Genomic DNA, 17,031 nt, shown 5'->3' on the forward strand with positions numbered 1-17,031 from the left:
CCAGCACCTAGTGCCCGAGAACAACCCCACCAGACGAAGTAATATCTACAAAGACCGCACCCAACACAAGCAAGCACATTCACGACCCCACTTCTAGACACAACTACTAAAACGAAGCACCGCGCCAAATCGTGTTTGTACATTTCTAAGCGCATATAGCTTAGGCATACATTACAGTAACAAGCACCAATCTCGAAAAGAAACCCACTAGAGAACTCAACTCAGCAAGAAAGAAAGCAAGCGAGAGAGAGAAGAAGAAAAAAAGACACATTAAACCCCCACATGAGGAAATACATATTAATCACCAAACGCCAAAACAGCACAAAAACACAAAAGACAAGAGCACACTCAAAGCACACTCAAAAAAAGCCCCCACAAGAAAACGCACAAGTCCATTAACCCCCCTACCCGCTAAAAAGCCCTCTGCCCCACCGCCCTCGCACCACTCAAATTGACCACTCTCCCCCCACCCGCCGCCATCGCCGCAAACGGATTCACCCCACCCCCACCCGCGCCCGCACCTTCCTCCGACCCGCTCTCATCACCCTCCGCCTTCCACCTACTACTATTATAAATCTCCGCCACGGCCGGAAACGCCCCCGACCGCCCGAGCACAATCAGCGGGCCCGTCGCCTGCCGGGCTATGTAGCCCTTGATGAACCCCTGGTCGCACAGACTCACGATCGCGCTCTCGACATCAACCATGTTGACCTTGAGCCCAAAGTACCCCCCTTCATCCCTCCCCTCTCCATCCTCCTCCTCCTCCCCTCCGTCTGCATCATCATCATCCGTATCCTCCTCCTCCGCACCCAGAAACAACGGATTCCCCCCTGCCCCTGCCCCTGCGCCTCCCCAGGGACACGATGCAAAAACCTCACCAGCACCAAAATCTGCCACATCCCCACCGTCGGCGGCGCCGCCTTCACCCCCTCCGCCACCTGCGCCGCCGACAGCACGGGCGGCCTCGTAATCAGCCACGTGCGCCTAATCAACCCGCGCCACAGCAGTATCTGGCACCTGTTCCGCAGCGCAAGGTACAGCTCCCTACGGACCCACCACTGGCGGCGCCACGTGTCGGGCCCCTCGTCGCCGAGGGCGTGGCGGAAGCCGCGGAAGTCGCCGAGGCGGATGGCGCGGCAGACGGGGTAGAACATGTGTGCGAGGCCGCGGGCCTCTGGGCGGGCGAGGAGGGTTGCCGACGGGAATTTGCCCAGGATGAGGGCGGAGGTGACCATGTAGAGGAGGAGCAGGCGGCGCTGGGTGGTGTCCGTGGGGCGGGTGAGGTTGTAGGAGGTGGTGAGGGTGCTGAGGGCCGTGGTGAAGTGGGCGTTGAAGAAGTGGTGGCGGCCGAGGTAGTATGTGTAGGCGCAGCGGTCGGACTTGGGGTAGAGGTGTAGGTAGGAGGGGATTGAGGCGGCGTTGATGTTTGTGTGGATTGTTGCGCAGAGGCGGATTTGGTTTAGCTGTGGGGGTGGGGGGAGGTGGTTAGTATGTACGGTATATATGATGTAAATATGGCTATTTAGTAGAGATATAGGAAGAGAAGACGAACGCACCTTGAAATACAGCTTAAACAACAAATTCGCAATCCTCAGCGTCGCCGCCTTCTTCCCCAACGTCTGCATCGTCGGCGCCCCCGACGCCAGCGTCCTCTCCCCCAGCGTCGAATTAAACGTCCTCAGCAACACATTCATCGCCGCATGCGAGCAGCCAAACCTCGGATCGCCAATCTGCGCATCAATCCTCAGTGCCGCGCTCGTCAGCAGCGCCGCCGTCCCCTTCACCAGCGGCACCAGCACCACGCCCTGCGGCGAGTTGAACGCCGGGTTGATGGCGCCCATGTACGTCTTCAAGCAGCCGTGCCAGGTGCGCGACGTGCCCGTGTCGTACAGCACCGCGGGGTCCAGCGCGAGCACGTACTTGAGGTAGGCCGCGACCAGCTCGGTGAAGCCCATCCACTCGTCGCCGAGGATCTTGTCGGTGCGGGATTGCAGGGCGGTGGGGTTGCTGCTGAGTTCGGAGCGGAGAGAGAGCATGAGGTCGTTCTGGAGGATGTAGAATGGGTCGGCGCTGAGGAGGCTGGCGAGGAGGGGGGCGTTGCGGGAGGTGCGCGCGTCCGAGACGGTCTGGAGGAAGTGCGTGAGGAGCGCGAGGTTGTTGGGGCGCGTGAAGGACGACATTGAAGCTCTCTGGAGCTGTGGTGCGGGCGTGGGAGGGAAGGGAGGGTGGGGGAGTGATATAGGGCGCAGGTCGGGGTGGGGGGGGGGGGTAATTGCTATAGTATGTTGTGATGTCGCGGGTGAGATTCGGTGCCGCTGTGTGAGTGAGCGAGTGAGGCCCGCGGCTGGTCGAGTCCCTGCCAAGGATATCTATCGAAGGTCTAGCGAGTCACGTGAGCTGTAACAATGTCCCCTAACCCTGGTTTGCGGGAAGTGTCGAAGAGCACGCCCGGAGGAGGACTGCCAACCCGGGTCTTGCGCATCTACCCGTCCGGTTTGCGGTTCTGCGGCAGGATACACGAGTCTACTACAGTACTGGAAAATCCCAACTGCGCAATATGTAGTAACAGATGCATCACCGTTCATCACTCGACTCAGAAAACCTCCGTTGCCAGGAATATGACGCGGTATATGGCCTTCTGTTTTCTAAGATCACTGCAAAGAATGAACTGGAGGTGACCACGCGCAAGGACGGCTTATTGATAGTCTAGGAGTCTAGGAGGTTAAGTAGGCGGCCCGGTCCTAGTACCGCACCGTAGTTCATCCTAGGCCTGTCCTTGTCACCACACCGAACAGAACAACCTTTCCGTGGCCTGACAATCTAGCCATTAGAGCTTTCGTGAATAGCCTCGCATACGCTACTCGACATGCACCATAACAAAGTGGTAACTCGGGCTAGAGCTGGGGAGGCTTCCATGCCCGCATCACAGATTGTCACTCGGTTTTGTGCAGACAGGGGGCAGGTGTGGATTGGCGCTTGTTTCTTTTTTTGACTCTCCACCAGAGTGTAAGGTTTTGTTTCACTTTTTTCTTTTCTTACATATAATTATTTATTTGAGCCATAAGCCTTTATCTGCAGCCATGATGAGAGTTTGGGTTTGGGTATTTTGCGCTAGCTTTGCATAGACCAGTTTGTCTACAGGCGCTGGCTAATCTAAGAACCTAAGCACGAACCTGGGCCTTCATTCCCTACATGTATTTTACGATCAAACCGCTCACTGGAACTATATCACCCAACATCACTCCGACCGACTTGAGCGTTACAGCTTGTGGTATTATATTACCCCCACAAATCATGGCAAGCAATAGATACAAACAATCCAGGTATTAAAAAGTCCACCAACAGCCAGTCCCCTTAGACCTTCTCAATCCGCTGCACAACCATAGCTGTGGCTCCACCACCGCCGTTGCAGATGGCCGCTACTCCGTACTCTCCTGGCTTGAGGAGGTAGAGCAGTGTTGTCAGGATTCGGGATCCAGAGGATCCTAGTGCGTGTCCCAAGGCGATGGCGCCGCCCTTGACGTTTACTTTGGAGGGGTCCAGTCCGAGGATCTGATGGTTGTTAGAAATTGCACAACACAGAGCTCTTTAGCTTACTGCAAGGTCCAGCATATCTTCTAGGTACTGTTTAATAGGCAGAGCTCACATCCAACGTACCCACTGCCTATTGCATGTACTAGGAGGCAGATTTTGGCTAGCAGTAGTATTTTGTAGAACTTACCTTTTCGTTCGCCTTGCTAACTGCAGCGAAAGCTTCATTAATCTCCCACTTAGCAATATCCTTAACCTCCAACCCCGCCCTCTCAAGCGCTTTAGGAATCGCAAAAGTGGGCGCAAGTGGGAAGTCAATAGGCTTTGTCGCAGCATCCGCATAGCTAACAATCCTAGCAAGAACCCTGCTGTTTCCTCCGTACTTCTCGGCAACTGCCTTGCTCCCGATTACCAGCGCACTTGCCCCATCGCTAAAGGTGCTTGAGTTGGCGGCGGTCACTGTTCCCCCGACTTTCTGGAATGCCGGCTTCAGGGTCGGGATTTTCTCCATCTTGATCGCCTCGTACTCCTCGTCCTTGGAGATCACCACGTCGCCCTTTCGTGAGCTAACGGTTACAGGTACGACTTCCTCGTCGAAAGCCTTAGAGTCCCAAGCCGCTTTGGCCCGTTTGTATGACTCGACGGTGTAGGCGTCCTGGTCTTCGCGAGTTATGGAAAGGTTCTTGGCAGTGTTCTCCGCGCAGTTTCCCATGCTGTGTGCATTCGGTTAGCATTGGGACTCAAGAGAGTGGATACTCGCCGTAGCATTGCCACTGGGAACTTACTGGATCTGATCGTAAACATCCCAAAGCCCATCCTTAATCAGCCCATCCTCAACCTGTACATGTCCAAACGGAGGTGTTGCCCTGGGGTAGTAGAACGGCACTCTACTCATGTTCTCCATCCCACCCGCAACCTGAACTTCCGACAACCCCAGCTGTATGTCCTGCGCAGCAAGGGACACTGCCTTTAGTCCGGACGCACACACTTTATTGATCGTGATTGCCTCAGTAGTTTCCGGGAGCCCTGCGTAGAGGACAACCTGTCGCGCTGGGGACTGTCCGACTGAGGCTTGTAGAACGTTTCCGAAATACACATTGCTTATTTCACTGGCCGGTACACCGGATCGAGCGATTGCCTCCCGCACAGCATGGGCTCCGAGTTTGGGGGCGGGTACGTCTTTGAAGCCTCCGTTGAACTGGGCGGAAGTGGTCAGAAACTGGAAAAGATTGTAATGGAGAGGTATCTAGCTACTCCACAACATACCTTTGCGGTGGGCGTTCTGGCAGCTGAGAGGATGTATGCATCTCGCACAGAACGTTGTGGGGAGGTGCTGAACTGCCGGTTTAGAAGCGAGAGTCTCTGGCTACCGGTGGAAGATTTTAATGACGGGGCTGAGGATATCATTGATCGAGAGGAGCTGGATTTGGCAATTGTGGAGCACTTTGAGGAAAGCATGGTTCGCAGAGTAATTGGTCAGGCCTAACGCTGCTGATTTGATGTTGAACTGAAAGGAAGACTATCAACTACTTGATGCTAAATAGTAGCTCGAAGGTATATACGTTACGTAGGTATCGATAGGCTTCAATAGGTGGTTGTGGGGAATGTGGGGGTGGTTCTCAAGATCGTGAAGTTTATGAGGACCACCATATTACAAGCTTACACGTGCCATTTCACAGGGACTGCACCCCCGCGACTAACCGGCGTTTCTAAATCCTTGTGCCTGATGACCGACTCCCGAGGCTATCGGACTCTAGTCGTGGGCATAAAAAGCAAAGGAACTGTGTGATGTTTCTGCAGCTATCTGACACCTGCCACTACCTAGTGCGGCTAGATGTTGTAGACGGTGTGGTGCAACAACTAATAACGTCAAAAGATGAGAACAGAATGTCACCAAATAAAACATATAGATACATTTCTCTGTATCAAGTAAAGAATTCTACTATCTTAATTTTCTTGATTTCGTCGATTGCCTCTCGTAATTCAGGAAAGCACCACACCCCAGTGCGCCCCCGTGAAGGCGTCTACTTGGCTACGACAAATACTGGGGGTTTCTGAAGCTTACCAAAAGTCTCCATGAGAGAAATCTCTCAGTAATAACTTTGGCTTGGAACTTGTGGGTTTGAATTAAAGCAGGGTTTGATCCGTTACAGGGACCGATTTTCACATGATTTCCTTTCCTCAGTTAGATACATACATACATGTACATATGTCAGCTACTTTAGTTAGCCGTTTTTTCTCGAATGATTTTGATATAAATTTCAAATATAAAACATTTCCCGGACTGAGAGAAATAATCCTTCCCGGCCCCGAGTATTCTATCGCTGGAATTTTTGTGGAACACTCCAAATACACATGACTGCGTAGTCTAGGTACTAAAGGTACCGCTACGTGATGCAGTTCACCTTGGTCAGTTATCTTGGCATTGATTACAAAGGCTACGAGGCAGCTCCGTGCACAACTAGTCAGCTTTCTGACTTTCCCCTCCATCTACACCCTCAACCCTCAACCCTCACCGCTCTCTAGCTATCGACAAGTTACTGGAAACTGATTCTTTTCAAAAACACCTCTGGAAACAAAGAACAAGTTCTTGAACTTGTCTAATCATACGAGACGATGTCCACCTCCGCACGTCGTCGTCTCATGCGAGACTTTAAGGTGCGCAGACCGTTCTGCAGTCAGAGCTCAATATGTTTGAGAAAATTAAATGTCATGTTCCAAGCTAACGGATTCTCTCCTTGACTTTTTAGCGGATGCAAACTGATCCTCCAGCAGGCGTCAGTGCTTCTCCGATTAGCGATAACGTTATGACATGGTTAGCGTCCTTATCTTTGCTATGCTCTGCTGGATTGCTTCGCTCACACTATACTCGTATAGGAATGCTGTGATCATTGGGCCAGTGGACACACCCTTTGAGGATGGTACCTTCAGGCTTGTGATGCATTTCGAGGAACAATATCCGAATAAACCTCCCGGGGTGAAATTTATCAGCGAGATGTTCCATCCCAATGTCTACGCCACCGGCGAGCTCTGTTTGGATATTCTCCAGAACAGGTGGAGCCCTACCTACGATGTCGCTGCGATATTGACTAGTATACAAAGGTTTGGAGCTTCTCCCAAGTTTTCTATAGCTCATCTTATTGACCCTCCTCTGCAGTCTTCTGAACGACCCAAATACATCCAGCCCTGCCAACGTCGAAGCCTCAAATCTATACAAGGACAACAAGCGGGAATATGTAAAGCGTGTCCGTGAGACTGTAGAGAAGAGCTGGGAAGGTTGATCTTAGGAAAGCTGTTTGATGCACGGGGTTTCTGGTGGGAAATAGGCATAGCTATCGGGACATATCAAGGAACTGGCCAGGCTAGGCTATATCGTCTGATTGGGTTGAGGTGACTACTACGCAAGGTGTTGCTCCCAAGGAATCATTACTTTTTGTGCCTTAACATGTATCGTATTGATACCTGTTTTTCTGCTAGAGAAAAATGTCTCTCTTTCTTTGTTTCTTTGTTTCTTCCTTTCAATCTTACTACATACCATTCTTTTAATCTTCGAAAAAAAAAAAAAAAATGTGATGGTGCGCAAAAGGATGAGTAGGAAGTAAATGGAAAAGTGGAGCTATAGCACATACTCCCTGATGCTATTGCATAGTTTAGTCCTTTCATGACCGATCATTCGCTTCCCTCGGTTGGACTGGTAGGCCTACCTTCGACGGCAATAGAGGTTATTGTACGAGGAGTCTTCAGGGTCAGTAAAGACTGTGCAGTTCTAGGGTTATCATTAAGACTTTAACAAAATAGCACCAGTGGGGTAGATTCGGCAGTTGTCAAGCGAGGTGAAATTCCCTGATATGGTGGCTGTTGACCCAACAAAGCAAGCTGGCGGCCAAGAAGAGCCTGGCCTGTAGGCATCTCCACCGCATAGCAACAATTTACCAGGGCAGGAAGGAGACGAGGGCAACAGATTGGTGATAACAACTGTACCTTTTATTATTATTAAAGAAACTCGACAACCACTCGTGCGTCCAGCTTTAGAACAACATTCGCATCACCAGCAGAGAAAGAACCTTAGAGGATATCCTCTTGCTCGTGATTTCGTCTCTTTCCCTTTTGGGAGTTCACCGCAAGAAACCTCCTCACTATCCCCTCTTCGTCTTCTTCCCCCGGCCCCTTCTCTGTCCCCTCCAATTTCGCAACCCCCCCCCTCCTCGCTCAACATCGTGTTCTGTTATCTGCCACGCCTCCCACTCCGCCACATTTCTTCAACTCGGGACGGTCGTCACTTCATCTTCTACTGACCTATCGACCTCCAGTAATATACTACTGGGCCCATCTCATCGCATCTCTCTGACCTACCGCGACCTTGGGTAACTTTCCGTTGGAACATCTAACTCTCCTTCAATAGTAACCATGGCGTATGCATTTCCGCTCCCCTCTGTAATTCATTTCGACTTTCTACTTCATTACATGGGCCCTACAGTTGCTAACCACCAGATACAGGAGCACGGGGAGCTACAACACCATCAAGGGTATGTCGCAGCCGCTCCCGTATGCAGCATCCCAATACAAGTTCGCTGACATGGGTTTTTTTATCTTCCCCCAGTGGTGGCTCGGTTTCGACCGCAAAACAAAGTAGAAATCCGAGAAGGTGGAGAGCCGATTGTTACTTTTCCTTCAGAAGACACATGCGAGTTAGTTGTGAGTTGTCACCCAATCCTGGTTCTCTTTGTGTTGAGCTTAGTCCCTTTCGAGCGACTGGTCAAGTCATTACTAACTGTTTCTTCCAGAGCAAAGAAGCTGCCGGAGCTTTCACTTTTGATCGAGTGTTTGATATGAACTCTCGCCAAAGTGATGTCTTCGAATTCTCCATCAAGCATACCGTCGATGATATTTTAAACGGTTACAACGGAACGGTCTTTGCCTACGGGCAGACGGGTGCGGGAAAATCGTATACCATGATGGGCGGAGATATTGACAATGACGTTTCGAAGGGTATCATTCCACGAATTGTGGAGCAGATTTTTGCGTCCATTTTAACCTCGCCGGGAAACATTGAGTATACTGTTCGAGTGTCGTACATGGAAATCTATATGGAGAGAATTCGTGATTTGCTGAACCCGGTTAACGATAATCTACCTGTGCACGAGGAGAAGAATCGCGGAGTATACGTAAAGGGATTACTCGAGATTTACGTTTCTAGTGTTCAAGAGGTCTACGAGGTTATGAGACGGGGTGGTTCAGCAAGAGCAGTAGCGGCAACGAACATGAATCAAGAATCTTCTCGATCACATTCTATATTCGTCATCCAAATCAATCAGAAGAATGTTGAGACCGGGTCGCAGAAAGCAGGTTACCTGTATTTGGTCGATCTTGCGGGTTCTGAAAAGGTTGGGAAAACAGGTGCTTCCGGACAGACACTTGAGGAGGCAAAGAAAATCAACAAGTCTCTATCGGCTTTAGGAATGGTTATTAATGCCTTGACGGACGGAAGATCGACTCACGTACCCTATCGTGACTCGAAGCTTACCCGTATTTTGCAAGAGTCTTTGGGTGGTAATTCACGTACTACTCTTATTATCAACTGCTCGCCCTCTTCTTACAATGACGACGAAACCCTATCTACCCTTCGTTTCGGTATGCGGGCCAAATCCATTAAGAATAAGGCGAAAATCAATGCGGAGTTATCTCCGGCAGAGCTTAAAGCTTTACTCAAAAAGGCTCAACATCAAAACCTCACTTATACAGAGTATATCGAATCATTGGAGGGTGAGGTGATAACCTGGCGACAAGGAGAGGCGGTTCCAAAGGAGAGATGGGTTCCTCCACTAAAAGTAGAATTGCCGAAAAGGGGAGAGGCCAAAGGTCGCCCAGGACGACCGGATACACCTTCGAAGCTTGCTACTTCGGAATCTCAAGCTCCATCACGGCCTGACAGTCGTATTGACGTTAGATCTTCTACCCCGATAACCCTCGATAAGGATGAGAGAGATGAGTTTTTAAGAAGGGAAAACGAGTTGCAAGATCAGTTAGCAGACAAAGAATCGCAGTTGGCGGCTACTGATAAGACACTAAGTGATCTTAAAGAGGAATTGGCCTTCCTGAAGGAGCATGATTCCAAGACCGGTAAAGACAACGAAAAATTGGGCGGGGAGGTCAATGAGCTAAAGATGCAGTTGGAGAAGGTTTCTTTCGAGAGTAAAGAAGCACAGATCACCATGGATGGATTGAAGGAGGCTAACGCCGAATTAACTGCCGAATTGGATGAGGTCAAGCAACACCTTCTGGACGTCAAGATGTCGACAAAGGAGACGTCAGCGATGTTGGATGAGAAGGAGAAAAAGAAAGCGGAGAGAATGGCTAAGATGATGGCAGGATTTGATCTTGGTGGAGATGTCTTTTCTGACAAAGAGCGCATGATTCGGGAAGTCATCGAGAGATTAGATCTTCTGGAAGAAAACTCAGCTTCTGGCGAAGAGATAACGAGAGACGATTTGAAAGAATTACGTGCCAAGCTCCTTGAGACTCAAGGGATTATACGACAGGCGGAGCTTTCACTCAACGAGCGTTCAGATGAGCAAGAAATAGCGCATAGACGAAGAGAAGAGTTAGAGAAGAGGCTCTTGGCAGTCGAGAGGGAATACGAAGAGCTTCTTGAGAAGAATTTGACAGACGACGACATCGCAGACGTCAAAGGTAAATTAGAGCAGGCGTACCTCAGCAAACAGAGCGTTGAGGTGCAAATGCTAGAGGATTTGAAGAGAGAGGTAGCAAAGAAGAGTGAGGACAATGAAAAATTGAAGGCATCAGTGGAGGAATTACAAAGGAGAGCAAAGTCAGGTGGAGCGCCCAATGGTTCTTCGGCTGCTCTTCCAAACGGAAAAACTGTGGCACAGCAGATTGCAGAATTCGACGCTATGAAGAAGTCACTTATGCGTGACCTTCAAAACCGATGTGAAAGGGTTTGTCACTTCTTGAAGCTTTAGAAGTCTTGAATCACGCTAAGCCCTCGTGTAGGTTGTTGAGCTGGAAATCAGTCTTGACGAGACGCGGGAGCAATACAACAACGTACTCCGGTCATCAAATAATCGTGCACAGCAAAAGAAGATGGCGTTCTTAGAGCGAAACTTGGAGCAACTCACACATGTTCAAAGGCAGCTTGTTGAACAAAATAGCAGCCTCAAGAAGGAGGTTGCTATCGCCGAGCGAAAGCTTATTGCACGTAATGAGCGGATACAAAGCTTGGAAAGCCTTCTCCAAGACTCCCAAGAGAAGTTGACAGCAGCCAATCATCGGTATGTTTATCCAATCTCGATAACATTTTGTCATTATAAATCTAATTGATGGAAATGCTAGGTTCGAGGCTCAACTCACAGCTGTCAAAGAACGATTAGAGGCTGCAAAGGTCGGCACACGAGGCCTTGGCAACGCTTCAAGTTTCAGTCTGCAAGGCTCCCGTATCGCCAAGCCATTACGAGGCGGTGGAGGAGGTGATGCGAACGGCTCGGTTCCTGTACTCTCAGGAGTTCAAGGCTCGGCAGCCCAGCAAGAAACCCAACAGCCCAAAAGATCATCATGGTTTTTTGACAGGAAATGATTGAAATGCGAGATTGTTGAGAGACAGATAGATGGAAATGAAAGTTCTATGAGGAATCTTGTTTTTGATAGCGTTGAGGGGTTTCGGTGACGACGGTGACGATGATGCAAGATGTTTTCCTTCCACTTGATTTTTCTATTACTTTTATTGGTGGTGTGGGATTGGGGTCGGAGGGGCTAGGGTTTGAATGCGGTCATGTCCCAAGGAGTAGGTAGATTCATTGTTTGTTTTTCTTATTACTATTTCCCCGGTCCTTTTGTTGAAAGTCCGGTCAAGATTTGATGGACCATTCATGTAGGATTCGTGTACAGTGCGGACGATACCTCTGCCGCATATGGCTCTAGAATATTTCGCTCTGAAATGAAGCAGTATTTTATTGGAGTTGTAGGAGAGTTTATACTGAACATTAAAACGCGGTATGAATCACTACATGTAAGTAGAAAGTCTCCTTTAGTTCTTCTAGAGTCTATATGTATGTAAACCCAGTATGTTTCGTTTCGTTTTTTTCGGGGTTGGGTGTGTCCCGTACCTGGATTAATGGCTATGGGTAAAATAATACATGTCTGCACTATCATAAATCCTGTCAAATGCAAATGCATACATGCAACTCGATCATCTACTATTAGAGGATTTTAGCAGAAACTCGAGCATGTTGCAACCAATAGGAGATGCAGGAGTCGCGTTTCTGTCCAAATGCTCGAGTTTCTTTCGTTGCTAAAACCTTCTGTTGGCTTTGGGTGGAGTAGGTACATGTATGTGCGTATTATGTACCCACATCTAGGGTATCTACATGTATCTAATTAAACTGGCTCCTGATAGAGTAGGAATGGCATTTTACGTGGTTGATTCGGTAGAACCGGGTAATAAGCAAGGGAGTATGGTGAATGGAAGGCGCCGTGACTCAAGCGAACAAAAGCTTCTTTCTTTCCTTTTCTTTGTGTAGCGGAGGGCTGACGAAAAGGTCTCTAATTGGCTCAAGCTAGTCACGTATCTATCGTATCCTTGGTAACCCTACCATAATGGTGATTGACGCACTGTGAGCCGCAAGTGCCAAGTGCCATGTCTATCTAGAGTAGCTGTACCTCCTACATGTGTATCCCCGGTTCCAACTACCTACTCGTAGTCTCCCTTTTGGTTGAAACGTTCTTCATACCTACTCTATTTTATCAACAGCTTTTATTATCTAGTTAACGCATGCTGCGTTATCAACCCATCAAGTCGGCCAACCAGAGGATATCTATCGCGGTCGAAGGAATTCCAGCCATCATTAACTACTATCCGTATCAATTCCCGCCATCGAGTAGCCTACTCTACTGTCCTTGCATAGCTCGAGCAGGCTTGAAATCACATCACGGGTATCCTCCTCGCATATAAATAGATTCAATTGGGTATTGCTACTATTGCTGCTCTTTGTAGATAGCCCTTTCTTACACTGATTGGGCTCTACAAAATCCACCCGTCTACCAAAACAAGTAACCAATCCAGCTTCATTCGTCCTTGAGTATTTACATCTATCATCTCCCTAATCGAATCTTAAAGGAGTCATTCGACATATCTCCCACACCACCTCCAACAGCTTGACTTTGACCTCAACATCAACCATCATCCAATCAATCCATCACCCACCTCATTTCCTATCCTACACTCCAAAGCATCAAATCTGCCGTCGGTACATAATTCATTTAGCGAGTACTGCACCCGCATCATCTTCCCCCACCTCCCCCACCAACCTCATTCCTCGTTCCCACCCACCCCCGTTCATTCGTGTCTGAGCGCTACATACAGCCAGCTATCCTCTCACGTTTTAATTATATTTTTCCCGCTGCCAGCGTACGGTCCTACTATTATCTTGTCCACCCCCATCATGGCAACGGCATTTCCTCCAACGCCAGTCGCGTCTCCCAAGATGTCCAACACTGGTAGCCTTGTTGGTAGTCCGGAATCTTTTGTTTCCACCACAGTGACAGGGAACTTAGCTAGTATCCCTAGTACACCCGAGTCCATGACGGTATCGCCTGTCTTAACACATGATGAATTGTGCTCTCTTACCACTCACTCGGATACTACCCTCTCCTCCTCCTCCTCCTCCTCCTCCTCCTCCTCCTCCTCTTCCACTACTGCCATCGCCACGCCTTCTTCCTGCACATCCTCCTCCCACCATATTTTCCAATCTTCGTCCAGGCATCCATCAGTTCCCCACGAACCCCAGACGAACTTTAATTCCTTACCTCCTTCCGTTCAGTTGCAGATTTTCGAACTTGCTCTCCATGATGGAGGCTACGCGAATCTGACACCTGATCTGATCGATGATAGCGATCCACGATTTATCAACCACAATTTCTACACCCTGCTTTATAGGCATAGGACTTTACAAACGTTTCTACGCGTTAACAGGTTTATCCGCGCGTTATTCGAGCCAAAGCTCGCTGATCCGACGGTGGTCACTAGTATGGCCCAGTTGAACGCGCTTAGTGGGTATTCTTACCCTGAACAGGACCAGAAAAGAAAAGGCCGACAAAACCCGTCTTTCCATACTGGGGATTTCAACCTTTACGACAGTCAGACCAATATCCCGTGTCACGTAAAGCGAAAAAGGGCCGGGAATGGTTCAGGGAAGAGGGCCCGGAATCTGGTGCTGATAATTGCAAATCTACCTGGTATGCTTGACGCAAATGTAGGACCGCCGAGATTTCCTGAATGGTATATCCAGGACTGGATGCGGTACGACTTAGAGGCTCTAGGGGTAGAAAGATTAACCGTTCTTGCACCCTCGAAAGGTAACTGAACCATCTTTCCTTTTGTTAGTTTCGTTGTAAGTGCACCTATGTTGATGCAGTCCTCGGACGACAACAGCAACCGCCGCCAATGTTCTACACTCAACTCTCCCGAATCATGATACCATAAAACATCTACATATGGAAGTAGCTACTGGAGAACCATTTTTTGCTCCTGATGTGAGATTCTATAATCACTATACCCATGATCCTTCAACAGATCACATATGCCCCCGGCTCTCCCTACATAGCGAGCGACTGGAGACACTCACTATACGCAACATGCATGTTTGTCGGCACCTCTTTGAGCACCAGGAGTGGCCGAAGCTCCTATCACTCAATGTAAGCTTCCATAACGGGAATCGAGGTCTGTGTTGTAGCGATGGAGCAATGCATCAACCATGGTTCGCCGAAAACGAGGTCAATATGACATGCGAAAGCCTCTGGAGACTCTGTCAGGCAAAGCCCGATTTGGTTGTTCGTTTCCATGCATGGTTCGACATGTTCACTGGGACACAGGGTGAGATAGATTACTCCTGGTGTACAACCAATGGTCCATTGATCAGCAGGATTGTTCCAAATGGGAACCTCCATGGGGCGCCGATTGAATGGTGGAAGGCCCTTACCGAGGGAACGGACCGTTTTCACACTCCCAGCCCTTCGCTATCTATGACGACACGATTCATGAACGATAGCGAAGAGGTCGAAGACGGGAGTGATTTTGAAGACGACGTGGATATAGAAAACAACCAAGAGGAGTATCACTATCAGGACGACAGCGACGGATACTTTGATCTAGAAAGTTCCGTGGATGCTACGGGAATTGCTATCTCGAATGGAGCAGCGGTTCCAAGACATAGTGACACAGAAGTGGTGACGGCGCCTCTCTTCACCCTTTTACCAAAGAAACCGAGGCAAATGAAGATATTGTAATTCTTTCCTACATCAACTTTTCTTTTTGGACGGGTTTGTTTTTGTAAAATGGCGTCGGTCGGTGGCCGCGGAATGGAGGACAGGCGTTTGATATTAAAACGAAAAAGTTTGCTTTTTGGAAAGACCCTTGAAAAGGGCTATGACTGCTTTTCCCCCTGAAATATCAGTGCGAATGGTTTTTTCTCTTACCTCAATTTCGTCCTCTTCTTTTCCTTTCTTCTATTGCTCCTGCATCTAGTTCTTTATTCCGTATTTTGTGGCCTGTGGAAGGTGTGTCCAGCCATTGGTGTAAATCAATTCAGATATAGCACGAATTTTCTGGAATATGATAGATACATATCTGGGTGATTTTATTTGGTCACATACCGGTGCAAAGTGTTCTACAGCGATGGTCGATGTACACATACTTTTCTGGCCATCTTCCAGACAAAAAACCGATGTATTAGGTCTATACTGAGTAGATTATGGTTTTAGATGGTTTTGGCAGCAGCATTGGTACTACATGTAATTACAAGGCTCTGGCATTAAGTGAATGAACTAAATGAGGTGTTGACTGGTGAGGATCCGTTCACTCACTTAATCCCAGAGCCTTGTACATGTACCCAAAATCCTACCAATCCCTCGGGAATGAAAAATAAACGAACCTAGGGCTTGCAAATTGCCTATGGACTGTCTGTTTTGAAATTTGCATTAGGTTAATTTTTGATGGGCCAGGCACATTTGGCACGAGGCGCCATATCTCCGTGGGCTCGGCTAGCTTGTCACTGATGTGGCTTTGTTTCAAAGAAATTCTGTGTCTTACCTGCAACCTTAAATATCAGAGAAGTGGATTTTAGGTTTAGTATAAGACCACCCCTGCTTATACATCCTTGACTACATGTATGCATTGGCGGTTTGCAGCATGTCCCGATCACTCTGTCGAGTGCAAATCCATGACTCCGCCTCTTTCACGCTGTCTAAATCTGGACTCTCCTCTTTCCCACTAAATCATTCTGGTCACATGGTTGATCATTGGCAACAAGGAAAATATCATTTTTATACAAAGAGAGCATCCCTGTATTACAACATCATAACACGATGTTTGCTTCAGGAGAAATATTGCAGTCAGCATCAGCAGCCTATCGGCCTTTCCACACCAATGAACCAAGGGAGTGAAGAAGGGAAGGAGCTTTCGCCAAATCTCGGATATGTGAGTAATTAACATTCAAGGCGCCCCTTCTTTACCTCTTCTCGACGTTGGTGAAGTCAATTCCGTACTTCTCAGTCAATCGAGCGCGCCTCCGGTCTTCATAGCCAGCAGGGTAGATTCCTAGTTGATGTTTCGTTACACTCTGGGGTCCCTCAAGTTCAGCAATGAGCAGGGAATCTAGTTACCTCGCCCCTCGCCAAGCTCTTCGACAGTCTCATCTATTGGCCGTCTACGGCCAGCCCTGAGCATCTCTTTTCTGGTTACCTCATCCATATTCATATCTTTGAACAGTCCGGTTAGGGAGCCACCGGTGTAGTCAAATGCACCGAGGATAAGCGCAAGCCCCGCGCCGTATCCAATGACAGCAGGCATGGTGCGGACTGACATTGGCATGAGTAACTAGATCATCGCGTAACCAAAGAAAATGGAAGGGAGGTTACATACACTTGGTTCCCATAATACTACCCGCAACAAGACCTCCGAGTGCGGAGTTCAAGTAATCGTCGGTCTCTCGCAGGTTCGCCGCGGCGTTACGGAAAAACATGTAAGAACCACCCATCGCCGCTACAAGATATTAATATTATCCTCATGAAGCTCGAACGAGAGAGGAGGTTGGTGATAGGATAGCACCAAGTTGACTTAAGAAGACCTACCGGCAATCCCCACGGTGCCCCCGGTCTTTGTGATGACACCCCAGGCGCCGACGTTCTGCTTCGTGAGTGTGTTCTGGATAGCGCTCATGAATAGGCCCGCTCCGCCGAAAATCAGCGTCCCCTTGGTGGCCAGACCAATTGCGTCCTTGCGCTTGAACTGGCGTGATTCCGATGGTGCCATTATTCGTTTAAGAGTGAACTTTGGGGGGTGGTGGAGGTTCGAGGTGGGGTGGGTGGGTTAGGTTACCTGCAGCCAGATGGGCAGCAATTAGTCCTGTGTTTGAAAAACCTGAGACAAGGTATCAAAATAGACAGAGAACAAGGAGAGCAAACTCACTGGATTATACCGCAGTAGCGATT

The 17,031-nt window shown here is 48.9% G+C and overlaps 7 protein-coding genes across 7 annotated transcripts; 4 read left to right on the forward strand and 3 right to left on the reverse strand.

Annotated features, from left to right (window-relative positions):
- Nucleotides 1–411: 411 nt before the first annotated feature.
- LAJ45_04681 (uncharacterized protein) lies at nucleotides 412–2,180 on the reverse strand (the record flags this gene model as incomplete). Its single annotated transcript, XM_046114258.1, has 3 exons — nucleotides 412–984; nucleotides 1,053–1,463; nucleotides 1,557–2,180. The coding sequence occupies 3 exons, from the start codon at nucleotides 2,178–2,180 to the stop codon at nucleotides 412–414; spliced, it is 1,608 nt and encodes a 535-aa protein (XP_045972780.1).
- Nucleotides 2,181–3,354: 1,174 nt separating this feature from the next.
- Nucleotides 3,355–4,989, reverse strand: LAJ45_04682 (uncharacterized protein; the record flags this gene model as incomplete). Its single annotated transcript, XM_046114259.1, has 4 exons — nucleotides 3,355–3,552; nucleotides 3,722–4,244; nucleotides 4,317–4,729; nucleotides 4,798–4,989. The coding sequence occupies 4 exons, from the start codon at nucleotides 4,987–4,989 to the stop codon at nucleotides 3,355–3,357; spliced, it is 1,326 nt and encodes a 441-aa protein (XP_045972781.1).
- A 1,158-nt stretch (nucleotides 4,990–6,147) lies between these two features.
- Nucleotides 6,148–6,812, forward strand: LAJ45_04683 (uncharacterized protein; the record flags this gene model as incomplete). Its single annotated transcript, XM_046114260.1, has 4 exons — nucleotides 6,148–6,189; nucleotides 6,282–6,346; nucleotides 6,409–6,633; nucleotides 6,689–6,812. 4 exons carry the CDS (start codon nucleotides 6,148–6,150, stop codon nucleotides 6,810–6,812), a joined length of 456 nt encoding a protein of 151 aa, XP_045972782.1.
- Nucleotides 6,813–7,938: 1,126 nt separating this feature from the next.
- LAJ45_04684 (uncharacterized protein) lies at nucleotides 7,939–11,122 on the forward strand (the record flags this gene model as incomplete). Its single annotated transcript, XM_046114261.1, has 6 exons — nucleotides 7,939–7,943; nucleotides 8,029–8,057; nucleotides 8,132–8,226; nucleotides 8,316–10,487; nucleotides 10,543–10,820; nucleotides 10,882–11,122. The coding sequence occupies 6 exons, from the start codon at nucleotides 7,939–7,941 to the stop codon at nucleotides 11,120–11,122; spliced, it is 2,820 nt and encodes a 939-aa protein (XP_045972783.1).
- A 101-nt stretch (nucleotides 11,123–11,223) lies between these two features.
- LAJ45_04685 (uncharacterized protein) lies at nucleotides 11,224–14,018 on the forward strand (the record flags this gene model as incomplete). Its single annotated transcript, XM_046114262.1, has 7 exons — nucleotides 11,224–11,329; nucleotides 11,421–11,554; nucleotides 12,539–12,594; nucleotides 12,662–13,569; nucleotides 13,623–13,779; nucleotides 13,864–13,899; nucleotides 13,976–14,018. The coding sequence occupies 7 exons, from the start codon at nucleotides 11,224–11,226 to the stop codon at nucleotides 14,016–14,018; spliced, it is 1,440 nt and encodes a 479-aa protein (XP_045972784.1).
- Nucleotides 14,019–14,297: 279 nt separating this feature from the next.
- Nucleotides 14,298–14,829, forward strand: LAJ45_04686 (uncharacterized protein; the record flags this gene model as incomplete). The annotated part of the gene is made up of 2 exons (XM_046114263.1): nucleotides 14,298–14,416; nucleotides 14,466–14,829. The coding sequence occupies 2 exons, from the start codon at nucleotides 14,298–14,300 to the stop codon at nucleotides 14,827–14,829; spliced, it is 483 nt and encodes a 160-aa protein (XP_045972785.1).
- Nucleotides 14,830–15,888: 1,059 nt separating this feature from the next.
- On the reverse strand, nucleotides 15,889–16,852 carry LAJ45_04687 (uncharacterized protein; the record flags this gene model as incomplete). The annotated part of the gene is made up of 5 exons (XM_046114264.1): nucleotides 15,889–15,913; nucleotides 16,054–16,138; nucleotides 16,204–16,398; nucleotides 16,463–16,582; nucleotides 16,672–16,852. 5 exons carry the CDS (start codon nucleotides 16,850–16,852, stop codon nucleotides 15,889–15,891), a joined length of 606 nt encoding a protein of 201 aa, XP_045972786.1.
- Nucleotides 16,853–17,031: the final 179 nt, after the last annotated feature.

This window comes from Morchella importuna (genome assembly GCF_003444635.1).
Source record: "Morchella importuna strain M04M26 chromosome Unknown Morimp01GS011, whole genome shotgun sequence".
Classification (NCBI taxonomy): Eukaryota; Fungi; Ascomycota; class Pezizomycetes; order Pezizales; family Morchellaceae; genus Morchella; species Morchella importuna.